This window comes from Phoxinus phoxinus, assembly GCF_949152265.1.
Source record: "Phoxinus phoxinus genome assembly, chromosome: 15".
In the NCBI taxonomy this organism is placed as follows: Eukaryota; Metazoa; Chordata; class Actinopteri; order Cypriniformes; family Leuciscidae; genus Phoxinus; species Phoxinus phoxinus.
In genome coordinates, this window is record NC_136890.1 from 26,292,422 (window position 1) to 26,311,644 (window position 19,223).

Genomic DNA, 19,223 nt, shown 5'->3' on the forward strand with positions numbered 1-19,223 from the left:
AACATTAGAGAGTGAGTAAATAATGACAGAATTTTTATTTTTGGGTAACTGTCCCTTTAAGGACAAGCGGCAGCATGTTTACTATTAGGGCTACTGTCTCTTTAAGATCTGCCCCCAACGAGTCTACACGCAGATTTTTTCTTAATTTTTTCTATTGTTCCTTCACTTTAGACATAACCAACTTTGTTTATGTAAACCTTGTGTGTATTTGACAGTATTAGCGCAATAAGACTCGAAAGATAACTTAGCCCAGTAATCAGACGCTGTTAACAGGCTTTTAGTGCATGCGCGCGCGTCGGTTGTATTGCAGTCAGAAGAGCGCCCGTTAGAACAGCGCATCAGCAGCGAATGACATGTTTAACCGGCAAGGCTTTAAAGCACATGCAAATAATTAATTTTTATGAACTACAGTGTCCCGTTCCTCTACATTTCATGTGGATATATACGTCGCGCTGTACAGAATGTTGAGACGGAGGCGCCAGAACTGCAAACTGATAAAATGCACGATCCTACGATATTTCTTCAAAAGCAGATCGTGGAGACATTTTAATCGTCCACGATCAAAAATCGTAATATCGCACACCCCTATGGGTAAACATAACCCTCACTCACATGCCAATTTATGCTTCACAAACTTTGTGAAAACATCTGACCTTCACAAGTACAGCCAAATATGTAAACATACGATTGATTACATATGCAAAAACCATATAGACTGTAAAAAAAGAAACAGGCGATAAAACGGCAATACATAAATACATTTCTGGTTATTCAATATAGTCAATATAATGGGATCTCAGCACGTATGCTGTAAAACTGTCCCTACATACTTAAAAGGTCACGATTTTGAAGAGGAGCAAGCCCTGATGAAAGGTGAACCTGTCTTAATTACCAGTGTTTCTTTCTTGTTCTTGGCCAACCCAACTGCATGTCTTTCCTCTTAAAGCTGAAGTAAGCTATTTTTGAAAAATGCTGTTGAAAGTGGATTGGACTGAGCACCACAACAAACTTGTAGCCAATCAGAAGAGTGTAGACGGTAGCCATTGATGTCCAGCATTTTTTTTTCTACTATGGATGTCAATGGCTACCGTCAACTACGTTACCAACATTCTTCAAAATATCTTATTTTGTGTTCAACAGAAGAAAGAAACTTACACTTCATTTTTGGGTGAACTATCCCTTAAAGGCAGGGGTGGGGAACGTTGGTCAAGGAGGGCCATTGTCCTGCAGAGTTTAGCTCCAACCCTGAAAAAAACTCACCTGATTGTAGCCTGAAGACATTGATTAGCTTGTTCAGGTGTGTTTAATTAGGGTTGGAACTAAACTCTGCAGGACAATGGCCCTCCTGGACCAACGTTCCCCACCCCTGCTTAAAGGGCTGGTTGATTATGATTTCACTTTTTTACATTAGTTAGTGTGGTCCAAGGTTGATACAGCCGGGGTGGAAGTGGGGATGAGCGCCCACTTCTCAAGAAATGCCCCATACAGCGTACATAGATTAAATTCTCCGCCTCTTAAAAGCAGGTGTAACTTAGGAAGCGGGTTTCCTGGCATATGCCTCCTGGTGAAATGGCAGCAGTAATCTGAGCAAGACGAAGACATCGGCTAAGGCTAAGATTTTTGCCACAAGAATCACACTTTTTCAGTTGAGTGAAAACATTTCGTTTCCATTAAGCGTTACAGATTAAGCAGCTACACAATATTACAGTTACTGGAAGAAATCAAAGATGACATCGAATCTCCGACTCAGCGTTCACATTCCATTCCAGCAGTCTTTAGACTCCTCACTACATTATAATGATTGTCATCAGGATAATTTCAAACAGTCATAGCATCAGCAGTGGGAATATCGCAAAGAGAGGAGGAGGCCCATTCAATTGCGCGTTTAAATACACACAATTTACGGTATAGTGGGTGGGGACAGGCGCTGATTACCTGATGAACTGCAGGTTTGGTACATAACACGCACACTGCGGTTTCACATCAAGTGCTTACTGCATCTTGGCCATGGCGCTATTACCGCTGCGTTCGCAAATGTACGTACATCTGGCCCTGAGCGTTTTTGCTCACCCTCAAAAAGTGACAATTTTAACATGATATATATAAAAATATCTGTGGGCTAAAACTTCACATACACACTCTAGGGACATCAAAGACTTATTTTACATCTTGTGAAAATGCCATTATACCAACCCTTTAAAAATGTGTACAATACATATGATAGCCTGTATATAACACATGCACAAAGTTTTTTTTTTTTTTTTTTTTTTTTTACAATTAAAATGTACCGGTATTTATTCATTATAAAAAATAATAATCATTTATTATTATTGGAAGGCATTGTGAAGAAAAGCATTAATGCTTTATAATACCAAGATATCTAAAATGCATTACAAACTTCATGGAAAGGGAGCATTTTTTGAAAATGTCTGGATTATTTTATCTAAATGATCTGCAGTTTTAGCTACAATGTAGACTAGTTTCTCCAACTGACAAGTATCATTTGTAATCTTGTAAATTCTCTATGGTTGTAAATAAAGGAATAAAAGGATCAATCTCTAAACATTTCCAGGAATGAGCCTTTGAGTGTTTTCAGAAGAAATCGAACGGTTGAAGTGGAAGATATATTGCATTCAAAATGTCATCCACCACATAGCGTGCACTCAGAGAGCGGAGAGGGTGCCGTCTAATATATGACACAGCACGTACTGAGGCGGCGGGCACAGGTCTCATCTGCAGCATTGCTAGAGGATTTTTCCTCTTCAACCGTTACCCGGTGCTCCTCACAATAAACTTCATTGAGCCTTGGCTTTAATTTTATGGGATTCTCAAAGCACAGCTGCTCCCATCACTGTTTCTTCTTATGTGCAGCAGGGAGGAGGCCATGATTTTATTTTTACACAGATATTTGTTTTAGTCATACAATGTTCTTTAAATGTAGTCATTATTTAAACATTTCACAATGGGAATTTTAGTTTACAATATTGTGGGGGGAAAAAACTAAAAACATGCGCCAGGCTCCGTAGTATTTTTTAACATTTTTCATAAATATTTAATTTAAACATGTTTTAAAGATTAAAATTCATAAATTAAATAACATTAAAACTGTCCTTGGTTTGAAAACCTGTTGACATACTGGCAAAATAAAATTTGCAACAAATTTTCACCAACAGTTTGTTTTCCTTTTAAAACATTATCATTAAAGCTACACTACAATCACTATTTAATTTACCTTTTTATCTGTATTTTCAATCGATTAACACGAATAGCCCATGCCTAAAAAATATGATGCACTTGTTGCATCTGCTGTCAGAAAACATCTTAAATTGTAAAAATGTAATATATTATTATTGGGCTAAAAATTAAGCCATCTCTGTTCTGTATTCAACACATGTCCAACGGAACCATATTCCAAAGGTCACGAAATTAATAACTACAATCAAAGACTTTAAGTCCTCTCAAGAATGTGGCTGAGTAGGTTCTTCTAAGTATTACATCTGAAATGAGTGGAAAGTGGTCGGTAATGAGATGTAGAAAGTGATCTGAGAGCAAAAGATGAGGGTATATTTGTATATTTATACAGTGCAGGGAAAGACTAAAATGTAATGTCTCTGCGAAGGATGACTAACAGGTTTCAAGTGCAGCGAGAAGCATGAAGATTGGACGATTAATCAATACCGCAGGCAAAGGATTTCTCAGAGATTGTACATCCCACATGCACAGGAATGTCAGCATGGAGCACCAAAGAACCACTGACAAAATGAAAGTGGATAAAAAGGAAAACCTTCTCAATCTGTGGGTTTGACATGTGATAGAATCCACATGTTTCACCCATACACTGCAGCATTTAAATATTGAATCTAACAAAGAACACATTGGTGATGTTAGTTTTTTACTTAAAAAAAAAAAAAAGCTTACATCTACAGCTGCACAGTTTGTACTAGTAAATCCTGGAAGAGACTTGGCATTTTCAAAGCATAGGCTCCATAAAACTCCATAGACTCCATTTTTAGAGTGGTTAGTGGTTTTGATGTATGAGTAAAATAGAATCTGTCAAGTAAATTTCAAATTTAAATAAATAAATAAATAAAAATACTCACAATCTAAAATCTCTAAAAAGCAAATCTCTGTTATTTATTTGAAGACATTGGCATTGGTTTTCACCTCTCACAGAACTCTTAAAGGAACAAGGTAAAAAGGAAGGTAAATAGGCTAATTTTCCAATTGCGCCTGCTGGTATGGCAGCACAGTTACTTGATTATTACGTAGGAATGAGAGTATAGTTCCTACTAGTCATATTGGCCAAGAAAATTGCAACTTTTTATTTTCTGTCTGTCTTAGTACACGATGTAACTACAGAAGAGTCAAGTTTTAAATAGAAAAAATATCGAAACTCTTTGGTCATTTTTATGAGAGAGATGCTAACGGTCTAATCAGATTCAATTATCTATGCTAAGCTATGCTAAAAGTGCTACCGCCAGACCCGGATATCGGCTGAATGAATTTAAAAACGGTAAAACTCAACTGTTTAACTGGGAGTTGGAAAATGAGCCTATTTACAAAAAAAGTGGAGTGTTCCTTTAATGTTATCTTTGAAGGACACTAAATGTCACACTAGATGTTGACACTGCTGTGACTCAGTTGCACATATGCACAATGTAGTTTTCATAAACACTTGTCTTCATGAAAAATATAATTAACAGTAAATAAGCTCTTCTTTATAGTGTTTTTTATAGTTAACTGAAGAACCGTGAACATTAGACAACTTTCCTGAGGTAAATGCAACATTAAGTGACATTGTTCACAAGTTTTTTTATGGACATCTTTCAGCAGTTGAAACACTGATTGATGAGACATGACACATTTCGGTAAGTTGTGCTGCATCTATCAACATACCTTTTGATGTTCATGCAAAATGACTTGCGCTCCACACTGCCGCTTTCAGACTTTCAGTCTGACATGTTTTCTGGCCCTCTTTTGATTGACAGGATATAACTGGCCCTAATCATCAGCAATTTTTAAACAATTGGCTGACGGCTGATAGTGAAAATTATTGCTTTTATTGGCTGATACCGATTATTTGTCGATACATCATCCCTAGTTGTCACAGTATGAAAATTTCAGTAGTCCATACCAATACCAGTCAAATTTTGCAGTTCTCAATACCAATTTTGGTACCAGAATAAGTGAGTACTTTAAGTACTGTCTCGTCCGTTGGTTATCACAGCCAATCAAGTTTCTGTTTCAAACGCGCATTTAAATATGGTTGTCAATCCAGACATTTTGCTGTGTAGTTAGCAGCATGAAAAACTAAACTTGTATTTAAATTGTGAATGGGTGATAAACAGAAAGCAAGAGAAGAGCCCTCCCTTTATATTAGTTTGACAACCCTAAAAATTCTTGTGGTGTTTTGCTCTGTTAAAAAACTACTGAGGTAACTATATGGAAAGCAATGTAGAGCATCATTCAGGTGAAGCTTACTTCAAAAGGTAGGGCTAATCAATATTATATATGATTACATATTAAAATAGAACATATATAATATGCAAATAAATCATGTATAATAAATGTTTAACAAATCAAAAGCCGCTATTCGTGAGGCGAATTATCCTTCTGGGTTGGCCAGCAAATAGACATTATCATGACTGAAGTGCTCTATAACAAAATCTGGTTAACGAGCAAATGCTGCAACACCTCCCAGGCGCAAGATACCATGACACGACTCTGGAATGATGACCAGAAAGCCCAGAATCACTTATGCATCATTTCCATTTCAAACAAAATTTTACCTTCATTTCAGCAGCCCTGTTCAGCTCTGGCCGGTGCACGGGGATAAATAAGGAGAATCTCTAGCAGTGAGAGGAACAAAGGTTAGATTGGTTTCAATCAAAGCCTTGCTTTTCATTTCTGAAATGAAAAGAACAAAGGGCCGAAACAGTGGAGGGACACTGCAGCTCATTAGACCACGGCTTAATCAGTTCTCTAAAAAGCTTTGAAAGCGCAGCGGAGCATCTGGGCTGCCAATGCCCTTCCTTTTTCCTGCCCACATTGATTCATTATTTTCTCTTTTCAGGCAGATCTCGGAACCCCAATCTTGCGCCAAGCCCAAACGCACGCACAAAGCCTCAGTTCCTTCAGAGAGACCTTCAGCTTGTGATAACCACACTGAAAATCGAAATACAGTTTAAGGATCCTTAAAGCACAAAGAAGTGGATGGCGACCTCACGGAATCAATAGTGTTGTTATGGTGTGGCCATGGAAACAGACTCGCTCTCAGACTGTAGTTCATCCGCCTCTGTTTCAGAATGGCTTTAATTCTATTTGGGATTAAATGATTGGTCTGTGATTGGAGTTAATTCAATTGATAAATAATTTAGAAGAGATTTAATTTAGTGTTTCCCCTGCTCAAATCCAACTTGCCGCTCATTAATGAGAAAATTACACATGCGAAGAGATAGGGAAAATGAAGGAAAAGTAATTTGCATAATTACTGCTAATAAACACGTTGCACACTGCAGATGTGTGAAATGATCAGCACATGCTATCGCATCTGCAAATCAAAGAAACACATGTCAATCTCCATTTTCGAATCAATTGCCATCAGATGTGACATTCATCAATACAAGTCCCTTCTTTCCATCCTTTGGAAATTATCTATCTATCTATCCAAGTTTTTTTTTTTATTCTGCTTTTTAAAATTGCAGGAAGGTAATTTAAATTTAAAAGGCATTCTCAATCAAGTCTGAATAACAGACCACCCTGCTCAAGAAAAAGTGAATTAGTAGTTTCTTGTAAAATACTCTCAATAATCTTGGGTGTTTTCAAAGAAATCATTATTTACAGTGTATTTATTAACATGGCAAGTTGGTAAAAAAACAGCGAAACAAAAAATTGCTGAAGTTTTTCGTCTGCGTGTGTACAAGGAACAACATTTTAAAAAATAACAGACTAACAGATATTCAACCAATAGCGAAATGTCATGTATTATTAGCTAAAAGTATTTTATTGGACAAAAATTTTTTTGCAGTATATATTCATATTACTCACCGAAAAAAGTAATGGATTATTCATAATAGCAGATACATCGCTCACAGCAGGCAATTTGAAATCCGTCACTAATTGTTTCGATTTTTTTTCCTGAAGCCTGTGGATTTGTTACACAGCTGGTGCTTTGCATCTGTGCTTTACAAGGTGGTTCTTTTCATCTACAAATATCCATTTATACTGTTTATAGCGTGTGTGTGCGTACGTGCGTGTGTGTGTGTATTATCTGGAAAAAAATACTTTAAGTTGTATTTTGATGTCAGTCAAATTGAATTTGAGATGATAAAAATAAATAGTTTACTTTATTAATATTTTATTTTATTATTTTTTACAATGTTTACTTTATTGTCACTATATATTTTTCTTGTGATTTCTCCAGACTCATTAGCACCCCCTTGCATCCCAGTGCAAATTTCACTAAAATTTACACCTCTAAATTCATTCCCCTTTAAAGCACTGTGGCTAAAAAATACTAAAGCTAGTTTACCTGACTAATCAACTAGTCAGCTGATTAACGACTATTCAAGCCTCTTCCTGACCCATCGCTAACATAGGCGATGTGTGTGCATATAGAACAAAAAAGCAGCTGTGTGCACCGACTTGTACTTGAATCAAACAGCCTGCTAGGACAAATCTGAAGTGCCTGTCTATGTAGCTCTGCGTCAGTTCACGGCATCTCTCATCTGTACAAAAGTATTCGGCTTGTCGTTAACATGACCTTCTGTTGTCTCTGGCTGGTAGTCACCTCATTCCATCTCCAGAGAAAACAAACGCTTTGATCAAGTTATTGCCTTCTGTGAGTAGAAGCTCAAGCCTCCCACGCATCACTGTACTGCAGGGTGGCTGGCGGAGAGCACTGCAACAATGTTGTGAGCTTGCCTCTTTTTTTCTTTTTTTTGTTATACCTCTGTGTTGCATGTACGCCTGCTATCTGCTCGATGCTGGTTGACTCGGGCACCTCGGCTGAAGTCCATCTCTTCCCACCCACACCTTTTTTCCTGCCTCTCCAGCACTTTTCAGACTTTTCCTCCAGCAGGATGCACGCTCAACCCCTCATACATATGGAATCAACGTTCTGGGCGCTGCTGCTGTGAAAGCTAACAGTGATTTCAGCAAAGCTTCTTCCACTGAAATGAGATGCAGGATGAGAAATGGAACATACGGCAGGATAGAAAAATCTGCGTGAGGCACTGCAGTGGTCGGTGTGGGAGCTAAAGCCGTGGGAGGGTATTATGGGTGAGCTGCTGGGTTGATTGTGGATCTGTTATGGGAAAAGTAGGAGTTATAGGACTGGGAGGAGGTCACCTCCCCCTCTCAACCATGCTGTGAGTGGAGGAAAGACGGCACTGAGTCTGATTTGGGTTCTTTCAAAGTACATTAAAAGCAAGACAGTTCACTCAATCATCTTGACAATGGCAATTTCTCTCAGTATTTTCTCTATAGTGGTCCTTGTTTCTGGTTCTCTCTGTAATGCATGCACACTTTCTATCTTATCCGCTCAACTTGCTTACATCGCTCCTCGCATTCTTCAGTTCAAGGCCACTGGAATTCTCTCAAACCTTTTTTTCTAACTTATTACTAAGGTAACTCACGGCACTGGAGAGCAGGAAAGAAAGGGAGGTGATGGAATCGTGACTGTGTGTACTTTTGTGTGTTTGTTTTTTGTGCGTTCCTGTGTGAGCGAGAGCATGACTATGCCGGAGTGTGAGGGGGAGAGGGAGCGAGCGAGAAAACGAGTGCACAGCGTGCATGCAGTGGTGCTGATGATCTCTATCGTACATTTGTAAAAAAAAAAAAAAAAAAAAAATGTCAGTGTTAGTGAGAGGAAATATAACAAGGGAATTTGATTTGAGGACTGTTGTAAACATTTCATGATCGCTCATCTTTTCAAACACAGACCATGGCTGTGCGAAGTGCTTCTTTTTATCACAGTGGGCATCCAGGCATATACAATGTAAACCATCTCCAGTTCAAATTACTTCGAATGAAAGATTCAAAAGCCCACTGCGAGCTACATTACTCTGACCATATCTGCCCTAACGAAATGTAAAAAAAAGAACAACATTCGAGGCGCACAACCTTCTCCGCCATGATTCATAAGAAACATTAATTGCCACCTAAGTCTATAAGGATTACCAGCATTTCCTAATAAGCGGGAAATTATTATTTCATTCTATCGCCTGAACATCCTCTGTTGCAAACAAGACACATGTGGGTGAACCAGACTTAACATGTTTACAAAATAGCAAAAAAAGATACAGAATGAAAATAAAAAGCTTTGCAATTGCTCATTGAAGGATTGAGTGTTAGCTTACATGGTGTCAACGTTTTGCTAGAAACCAAAGTTGTGTGCCAAATCAATGAGGTAAACAGGAAACACAAAACACACAAAATTTTAATGTAAGTAGAATTCAATGAAATTCATATGGCTATATTTTGTCGGATGGATGGATGGATGCCCAACCATATTACAAATATTTTGATTGAAGTAAGGGAAAAAAATTAAGAAACACCTGGAATATTTCCTAAACAAAAATTAAAATTCACCTTATGCCCACTTAATTAGAATATTGTGATAAAACTTAAACCATTAAAAATATTATAAGACATAATGTGGACGTGAAAATGTACTTGAACAAAGAAATGACCCAAGTCAGAGAGATTTCTATCTGAGGCCATCCAAGAGATCACCTATCAAATGGCGAAACCTCGGGCTCCATTTCACTTGATTGATGGAACCATTTTCCTGTGCAGGGGCGAAATAATGGTGTTAAAAAAGGCATCTGAATCCAACAGCTGTTGAGCAAAGTGATCTCATATTCTACCATTTACACAAAACAGCTCCCACACCTCTCAAATGTGGCCCAATTAATCACATCTAAAACACAGCAGGGATTTTCCTCTTGTAGATGGGTAACATTTACAAAGGGATCTCTTGAGAGCAAAAATACAGATACATCAATAGTGTCTAGCTGTCTTAGTCAATTGACAAATGAGAAGCACTGTCTGCACAACAAGCATACCTAATTGCACATGACAAGGGCATATTTCTCATTATTGACAACACCATGTACCTTTGACTTTGGATTCTGAGTATACATGTTATCACTACAAACTATGTCTGCAGAAAAATTACACATGCTTGAATTATGAGGGCAAATGCACAGGGCCATCTACCTTAAAACAGCTTTAATGAGCATAGACGCTGACACCTTGATTACACCCCTGCCGTTCTGAATGATGATATTCTCTGGAAAGCTGTCTCTAATCAAACAAGCTGATAGACTTTGGATGAGCGCACCAATTCAGAGGCTTTCTAGGACGGCCAGAGCGTTTCTCTGAAAATAAATTCTCGAGGTTAGGGATCTATACAAATGATTGCAAAATCAGTGAGAATGTACGCTATATGTGTGATTTCATTTTAATTAAAGTCACCTTGAACTCAAAATAAACTCATCTTTTTTCAATATTGTAGTGTTTATTATAAATGATTGATCCATGCACATAATATTGTTTTCAAATTCATGTGCCCTTGTAATCTTGAATTAAAATGTATTCTTTGATGAGGTGTTTACTGGCACAAGGGAGGGACAACCTGTCACTCAACATGTGACATCACAGCAATAGCAAACCACAACCATCCAATCAATTCCCGATGAACAAAATCAAGTCCCGGCCTATATTTTTTTCTAATTCGAGAAGCCATTTCACTCAGATATACGTCACAATAGGTAAGAAATTTTGATCGCTACTTCCGTTTCGTGCCGACTTTAAAGTCAGCATGAAATAAATGCATGTTATATATCTTAAAAGTGAACAATTCATCTTTACATAACTTTCTTTTCTTTTTCTTTTTTGCTTTGCACTCATAATGTTTAATCAAAATGTGATAACTGGATCTTCCGGTTCTCACGTTCATCAACCTCCATTTTTGAGAGCAATGGCCACATTGAAGAAAAAAAAAAGTAACGATAATACGTTACACAACAGGGAAGAAAATATCTGTCATTACTTCGGTTTCATCGCAACTTGTGACAAGGCCCTTTATGGCATTCCTTACATATGAAAATGGCACTGATAACTGTTTCCGCTTAGCACATCTTTCTGGTGTTGGATCAGAAATGGTTAAAAGGCTAAAGTACGCTACTGAAACTCTGTTAAATGTATTTAAAAAGTTGCTTGTGACAGTAATCCGGAAAGCGAGGGGGCAGCAGGAAAGGAAGTGTGAAATTAAGATTGAAGAAAGCAATGCAAAAATCCTTCCTGGAGCCCAGTAATCTGACATATTCAACAACAATAACAACAAAAAACAATTATTTCCATCATTTCCGCTGGCAAGAAATTGGAAGATTAGTATATTGGAGGATGAATTGCAATATGTAATTCTTCTTCCCTCAGTGTTCGCCTTAAGGGGGAAAGCTTGAAAACGCGTTTATGCAGTTATGATTTATTCAATAGTGGCCGAGAGCATCTGCCAGGTGTTGTGGAAAGACCCGTAATATCAAAAGAGAACATGCACATTAATATTTGTTCGGGCACCAAAAAGCGTGCCGGCGGGCTGAAAACGGCAGTCACCAGTCAAAGTGACGCAGAAACCAGCAGGTGACAAGTACGAAGCATATGGAAATGATTCCGAAAGACACAACAAACAGAACAAAACTTCTCACGCATATCAACTGTTTGACAAGAGACTACAACATACGTACAAGCACACCTTTTGCAACTCTAACGTCTGACAGCATCCTTTAATAAAGCCAAGCCACAAATAAAAAAAACAAGGACACCCCCCCCCCCCCCCCCCCTCCACAAAAAAAAAAAATCCCACATTGACAGCAGGCAAGGTCCTACCAAGTGTGTGCCACGGTGAAGCGCCTCTGTTTATGGCTGTTGTTGTTGATAAGCATCCGTCGGAGGAGGCGCGGGGAGTTCCGTGGCGACAGCCGGGGCGAAATGGTGGAGGGCGGGCGGCGGTGCCCCCGGGGTCGCTCCTGCTGCAGGAGGTTCTCCCTCAGGATCTTCACCAGGTCCTCGTTCAGTCCGACGTGCTTGGGCATGGGCGGCACTGCCAGCGTGTCCTGGTGGCCCACGGCCGCTTGCTGGGCCATCCTCACGCTTCGCCCTTCCTTCTCCCGCTGCTGGGGGCAAAAACAAAAAAATGTCCACTAATCCGCCGGAAAACTCCCCAGGGCAGGGGAGAGCAAGGGTGGGCGAACGAACTCTGGGCGTCTCTGCGGACCCCGCACGGGCTGCTCGCCGTACAAACGAGTGACTGGAATTAATCTGCGAAAAAGCGGGAGAGCAGAAGATTGCGTGCTCCTGTCAGGACAACTGCCGAGCTGTGATGGTGTGCTTGTGAGAGAGAAGAGGAGCGAGGGAGAGAGAGAGAGAGAGAGAGGGGATGGGAGGGAGGGAGGAGAGACGGAGCGAGCTGTCGATCTGCAGCGCTTCACTAACTGCTGACTGCAAGCCACCACTTCGCTAAAGAGCCATTCAAATTATGTGTGTGTGTGTATAGGGCATGGAGCAAGTGGCCACTGCTGCCAAGAAGCAACTTTTCTCTTTTTTCCACTCTCCCTATTTGTCTGTTTAAATCCCACAAATTTATGACAAGGATGTGTGCATTAATGCGTGTGCGTGTCCAAAGGAAATAGTGTGTGTATTTGCTCATCCTTTGATCACTGAGCAGCTGTTCTAAATATGACTTTATTATGTAGACTTTGTGCTGCCAAACATTTCACAAGAAGAAAAGCCTCACGAGGTAAGGATACACAAAGATTAATGAATACTGACAGGAGCCGGCTATAAATATTGCTTATGATCATCACAGCATGATTATTTTAATAACACTTAGCTGTAGGAAAGAAAAAAGTCTCTGTAATATTTCAATAATTTCTCTTGGAAAACAATGAAATGGAGAGGAAACTGAGACTTTTGCTGAAAGTGACAGTTAACCCACCAAAAAAAAAGAAAAAAAAATCTGCCTTTATTTTGTTCCAAAACTGTATTCCTTTTTCTTCTGTTGAACATAAAAGAAGAAATTCTGGGCTATGCCTCAGTAGTCCTTTTCTCCATAGAAATGGAAGTCAAAGGGCTCCAATGTTTATTGTTTCCCAACATTCTTTAAAAAAAAAAAACATCTGCAGAAGTCATACAGGTTTGGTTGACTTCTGACTTCTGAATGAAAGAGCTTTAATGAAAGAATTCAAATTTGGGGGTTTTAATTTTCCTCAGATTCTCCAAAGAAAAAAAAACAGCAATAGCACACGTTTCTTCCCTAGAGCTTCAGAGATCTCAAACTGTGATCAGATTTTAAGTCTGCAATCAAAAGTCATTATTGTAAATACTTCTTCCAATAACAAATATACTATCAACATAAATGTAATTTGTTTATAGTTTGATTTCTGTTTTGAGTATTTCTGTCGCTCAAACTGTAGAGCAATGCTAAGGTGATGTTCGATCAACACGTTATCATCAACTCAAAAAAATGACACAGAAGGGTGACGCCAAGGGGTCCTGGCTAAAAGTTCAAGTTGGGAGTGAGAATATGTTGGTTCAATGAACTGATACAATGTAATGTAACTTTCAATGCAATGTAAAGTGTCTGCCAAATGCATAAATTAAATTATAAAATTAAAATCTCTTAGGAGAGACCCCAACATCTGAGACAAAGTTCATATTCAATCATAACTAGGATCTCAAAGTCTCCTGAGCGAGAAAAGAGCAAGTATTAGCATCTCTGTAAGATTTCTTTACCGTCTGTTGCTTTGTATTAGTGTGCAAATGCTAGTAATATCCTAACATTTTAATTATTTACAAATCTCCTTTTTGTATGCCTACTTGCATTTTTTCCCAAACACAGAAACTAATTCTCAATAATCCCAAACATAATCATCATCATAATAAATAGACATCAAATGCAACATTGTTTGTGACAATGAGGTCAACAGCACTTCTCTGCCTGTCCATTTCACTCACCTGAACTGGTGACACCATCATTAACCCCTATTTAGTTCTAGTCATTTAACAGATGCTGTTACCCAGAGCACTTCTAACAGGGAGAATCCTCTGTAGAAGCATCAGGTTACTGTAAGTGTTTTGCTTAAGGGCACAATGGTAATTCAATGGGTGATTCAAAGGCTTTCAGTTTGCAGCCTATAGATCTTTAATCACTACAGGACACCACCCCCTGCCGACTGCAACAGACTGTCATTGGTTTCAAAAAACAAGCACCACATCACTGATAACTGATAACAAGTCTGCGGGGGACATTAAGATAACCCTCTGGGCTTTTTGAGAAGAGAAGCGTTCAACATGGTTTCATTAGTTCACATCTGTCTCTGTGCACACTGTCAGCTTGCCAGCTGTTATCAGGGAAAGATGTATTCACCTTTACTTTGCACAGTTTAAAGAATATTGTTTAAAAGCAAGAGACCATTTAATAACAAACAAAAAAAATCTCAGACCTATAATATAATAAATACGCAACTTAGAAATAGTCCAAGCTACTCTTTTCCATACAATAAAAGTGCTACAAAAATGACAAAAATCACCATAAAATACAGTCATGGCCAAATTGTTGCCACCCCTGGTAAATATGATCAAAACTGGCTGTAAAAAATAAATCTGCATTGTTTATCCTTTTGATCTTTCATTCAAAAAATTGCCAAAATTCTAACCTTTCATTGAAGCAAGAGAATTGAAAGTGGGGCTAAATCACATTATGAAATAAATGTTTTTCTCCAAAACACGTTGGCCACAATTATTGGCACCCTTTTATTAAATACTTTTTGCAACCTCATTTTGCCAAGATAACAGCTCTGAGTTTTCTCCTATAATGCCTGATGAGTTTGGAGAACACCTGACAAGAGATCAGAGACCATTCACAGAATCTCTCCAGATCCTGCAGATTCCCAGATCCATGTTGCTGCTTCTTCTCTTCAGTTCAGCCCACTCATTTTCTATAGGGTTCAGGCCAGGGACTGGGATGGCCATTGCAGATCTTGGTTTTGTGCTCAGTGACCCATTTTTGTTTTGATTTTGATATTTGTTTTTGGATCACTGTCCTGTTGGAAGATCCAAACATGGCCCGTTATAAGATTTCTAGCCCCGGCTGTTAGGTTTCGATTTTTTATCTGTTGGTTTTTGATCCAATCCATGATGCCATGTATCTGAACAAGATGTCCAGGACCTCTGGCAGATAATTAGGCCCACAGCAGTAAAGATACAGCAGAGTATTTCATTTTACACATGGGGTACTTTTTTATCCCTGTGTGCACCAAACCCATCTTAAGTGTTTGCTGCCAAAAAAGCTATTTTTTTGGTTCCTCTGTCCATTATTACATTCCTCTGGCCTGAACCCTATAGAAAATGAGTGGGCTGAACTGAAGAGACGAAGCACCATCATGGATCTTGGAATCTGCAGGATCTGGAGAGATTCTGTGTGGAGGAATGGTCTCTGATCTCTTGTCAGGTGTTCTCCAAACTCATCAGGCATTATAGGAGAAAACTCAGAGCTGTTATCTTGGCAAAATGAGGTTGCAAAAAGTATTTAATAAAAGGGTGCCAATAATTGTGGCCAACATGTTTTGGAGAAAAACATTTAATTCATAATGTGATTTAGCCCCATGTGATTCTCTTGCTTCAATGAAAGGTTAGAATTTTGGCAATTTTTTGAATGAAAGATCAAAAGGATAAACAATGCAGATTTATTTTTTACAGCCAGTTTTGATCATATTTACCAGGGGTGCCAACAATTTTGGCCATGACTGTATATAATAGTAGGTCTACATCATTGGTTTGTATATACAAACGTTCAAAAGTTTGGGGTCAGTAAGACTTTTTTAAATAAAATGGTATTTTTATTCAGCAATTTGAAGTACATTAAATTGATTGAAAGTTACAGTAAAGTTACAAAATATTCCTATTGTAAATAAACGCTGTTCTTTTGAACTTTATAATCTCCAGAGAATCCTGAAAAGATTATTTACGGTTTCCACAAAAATATTAAGCAGCACAACGGTTTTCAACATTGATAATAAGAAATGTTTCTTGAGCAGCAAATCAGCATAATAATTAGAATAATAGAATAATTTTTGAAGGATCATATGACACTAAAGAGTAAAGACTGGAGTAATGATGCTGAAAATAAAGCTTTTCCATCACAGGAATAAATTGCCATTTAAAACATTAACATAGAAAACAGTTGAAATAATATTTCATAACTGTATTCAAATATATAAAATAAATATAGGTGAGCATAATAGACCTCTTTCAAAAACATCTTAACGCAGAGGGCAAGTAAAATATCACAAAAAATGTGACTCACAAAAGCAGTGCAGTGCATACTGTATATTTCACGTGTTCAGCTAACCCAACAATGCCAAAGAGATGTTCATAGGCCTTGCTTATTGTGCAGTATAAAAAAAACAGTATAAAGAAACACTCAAAGCATTACAGTCAATCACAGTCTAAAGTGAGTAAGCATGCACTTAAGAAACGTCTTCATGAAATCATCTCCACGTAATGAGAGCATGACATCAGCGAGCACTTCAAACTGCCCCCCGAGCTGAGAACTGTGCTAAGAGTGACTAACCATGTCTGCACCACAGGAGGAACACCTCACCTTTGAGGATCTGAGAATTAACACCCAAGAACACAGACAAAAGTAGCTAAATGGTAAGAAAGATTGGTGGCCTGGCCACACAAAACCTGCAATTTGGTTGAAATGTGAGTAGTTCATTGTCATATAAGATGTGTTCATCCTTCTGCTTATGAAAGACCACCTAAAACTATGTATAATCCATGTAAACACATGTACAATATACAGAATTTGTACTGCGAAAATCTCCAAGAAACATATTAACAGTGTGAAGGCCCAAATTTTAGTCTTCCCAGATATATCAACATCTTCAGGGCTTTAAGTGGTGGTCTGTGGAAATACCGCATTGGATGTAATGTTAATATTTAATCGATTCTTTTTCTTGTTAAGAATTATTAATGTGACTTCAGATCAGTATATTTTGCAATATTAGTTGCGCTCCAATTAAATCTCTTGATATCATGAAATACCACAGAGCGCACGTCACACCTCTCCTCATATACTTGCACTGGTTGTCAATTGCCGCTCTCATCACATTCAAGGCACTGATGTTTGCCTACAGAACAACCACTGGCTCTGCACCCCTATACCTAAACTCACTACTTCAGACCTATGTGCCCTCCAGAAGCTTGCATTCAGCAAGTGAACAGCACCTTGTGGTGCCATCCCAAAGAGGCACAAAATCACCACAAAAATGTTTTCCCAAGCTGGTGAAATGATCTGCCTAACTCAAACCGAGCTGCTGAGTCTTCAGCCATTTTCAGCATTTTTTCCGTCAACACTTGACCCAATAATACTAACACTCACTATGCTATATATCTAGAAATGTATTTATTTTATTTAATCCAGCCTCTGGATTTCAGCTCATTACTTCAAGGACACAGGACATAAACTCACACCAGTTCTGGTTCTGGGCTGTCAATCTCTCATCTGGTATGTAGTCCACAGAAAAGGAGGGTAAAACATAAGAAAAGACAATCAAATACACCATCTAGCGATATATTTGACCTCTGCTTGCTTTTCCTGGGTTAAAAAAATTTCACTATACACTCATAATTTGTGATTTATCAAGGGATATAAAGATATTATGATTTAACAACTGATTTGGTACCCATCACCATCAGTATGCACATTCGGCATCAGTCAACCTCAATGCGTGCATGTTCTTTGGGTTGTGTCATAGTAACTGGTAGAACACTGCATTGTGTGTTCACTTCCCCCTCCCCACTTCTCCCTGCATGACGTCTGTGTGTGTTTCTCCACTGTTACCCTTGGCAACATGGATGGAGAGAGACAAGTGTGTGTGTGTGGTAAGAATTGACTCAGAGCTAGAGATTTAACGGAGGAATGAAAGGAGACTAATCCGCAGAATGCAGCTCCAAACCCAGTGCTGGTGAAATGCATACATGAACGCCTCATACAAACACTCTCGAGTCTAGGTGAACCGCACAGAACCGGTCGAGAAACATGAAATATTTCAAAGAAAGAAAGAAAAAAAAGAAAGAAAAAGAAAAAAAGAAAGAAAGAAAGAAAGACTAATAAACTGTTAAAATAACAATAAATATGTTATACCATTACTTATAATAATATTACTATTACTAAATAAAAGTACTTTTTTATTATAATTGTTTATTATTGTTATTAATATATTGATGTTAATTTATATTTTCATAAAAATATGAGTAATTTAATTAAGTATTTTTCATACCAATATAATACCAATACATAATCATACCAATATAATAATAAAAAACAATTATATATACATTATATTAATGATTATCTTTTGATGGTATTTGTTTATATTTTTATTTATAATTTTGCATATATAATTATATAGTTTTAACCTGCCTATTTTGTGACAAATTATATTATATCAATTATATATATTTTTAAATATTGTATTACATCAAACCAAACTGGCTCCTAATCACTATATTTTATTGCCGTTCTTTCTCAGACTCAAATCTAATGAAATCACTATTGGGAATAATTTCAAAATTGCATAATCATAAGTAATACGTCTGGATCATTATGTAATTAGAATTTGGGAAGAAAATGTGCTTAATAATTGCAAAAACACATTTAATTTCTTATTTTTGGAGTGAAATGTAACCTAAAAATGTAATCGTGATTTTATACCTCTAGCCCCAACCATGCCAAGTTGAATATTCAGAAATATATTCCTGGCTCAAAATGCATAGACAGTCAAGTATATATTGAACATCCATAAATGCAAAGTGTCTCTTTGTGTGCAGAGTTGATGAGGCTGCACGACCTCTATGGCCATTTAGCAGTTCATTCGCACTGACTGACTAACTGCCTTCCAGCTGATAAGGGAGAACTCGGTTCCAGAGCACCTTGTGTGAATCATAGCTGTGGCACCCTTCAAGCACAACAGTATAAAAAGACCCTTTTTAAAGTCTGACATGCTGAGAGAACGGATGTATAAAGGATGTCCTCAAACACTTTCAATCAAAAGTGAAGTGACATATCTTTTCACACACATTGTGATTTTATCATTATTGCAGCAAGGCTGTCATACAGTACCTTTGTGTTGTCAGCACTTTGAAAATCAAGG

General features: G+C 38.0%; 1 protein-coding gene across 8 annotated transcripts in view; it reads right to left on the reverse strand.

Moving 5' to 3' along the window:
• pde4d (phosphodiesterase 4D, cAMP-specific) overlaps positions 1 to 19,223 on the reverse strand; it is a 126,304-nt gene that overhangs the window by 69,058 nt on the left and 38,023 nt on the right. The window contains exon 1 of one of the 8 annotated variants that reach the window (XM_079637120.1): positions 11,893 to 12,384. The exons of the other annotated variants lie outside the window; for them this stretch is intronic. Within the exon in view, the coding sequence (XP_079493246.1) occupies positions 11,893 to 12,149 (257 nt within the window). The 5' untranslated portion in view covers positions 12,150 to 12,384. Of the gene's footprint in view, positions 1 to 11,892; positions 12,385 to 19,223 lie in introns of those variants that run through there. 8 annotated transcript variants of the gene reach the window in all.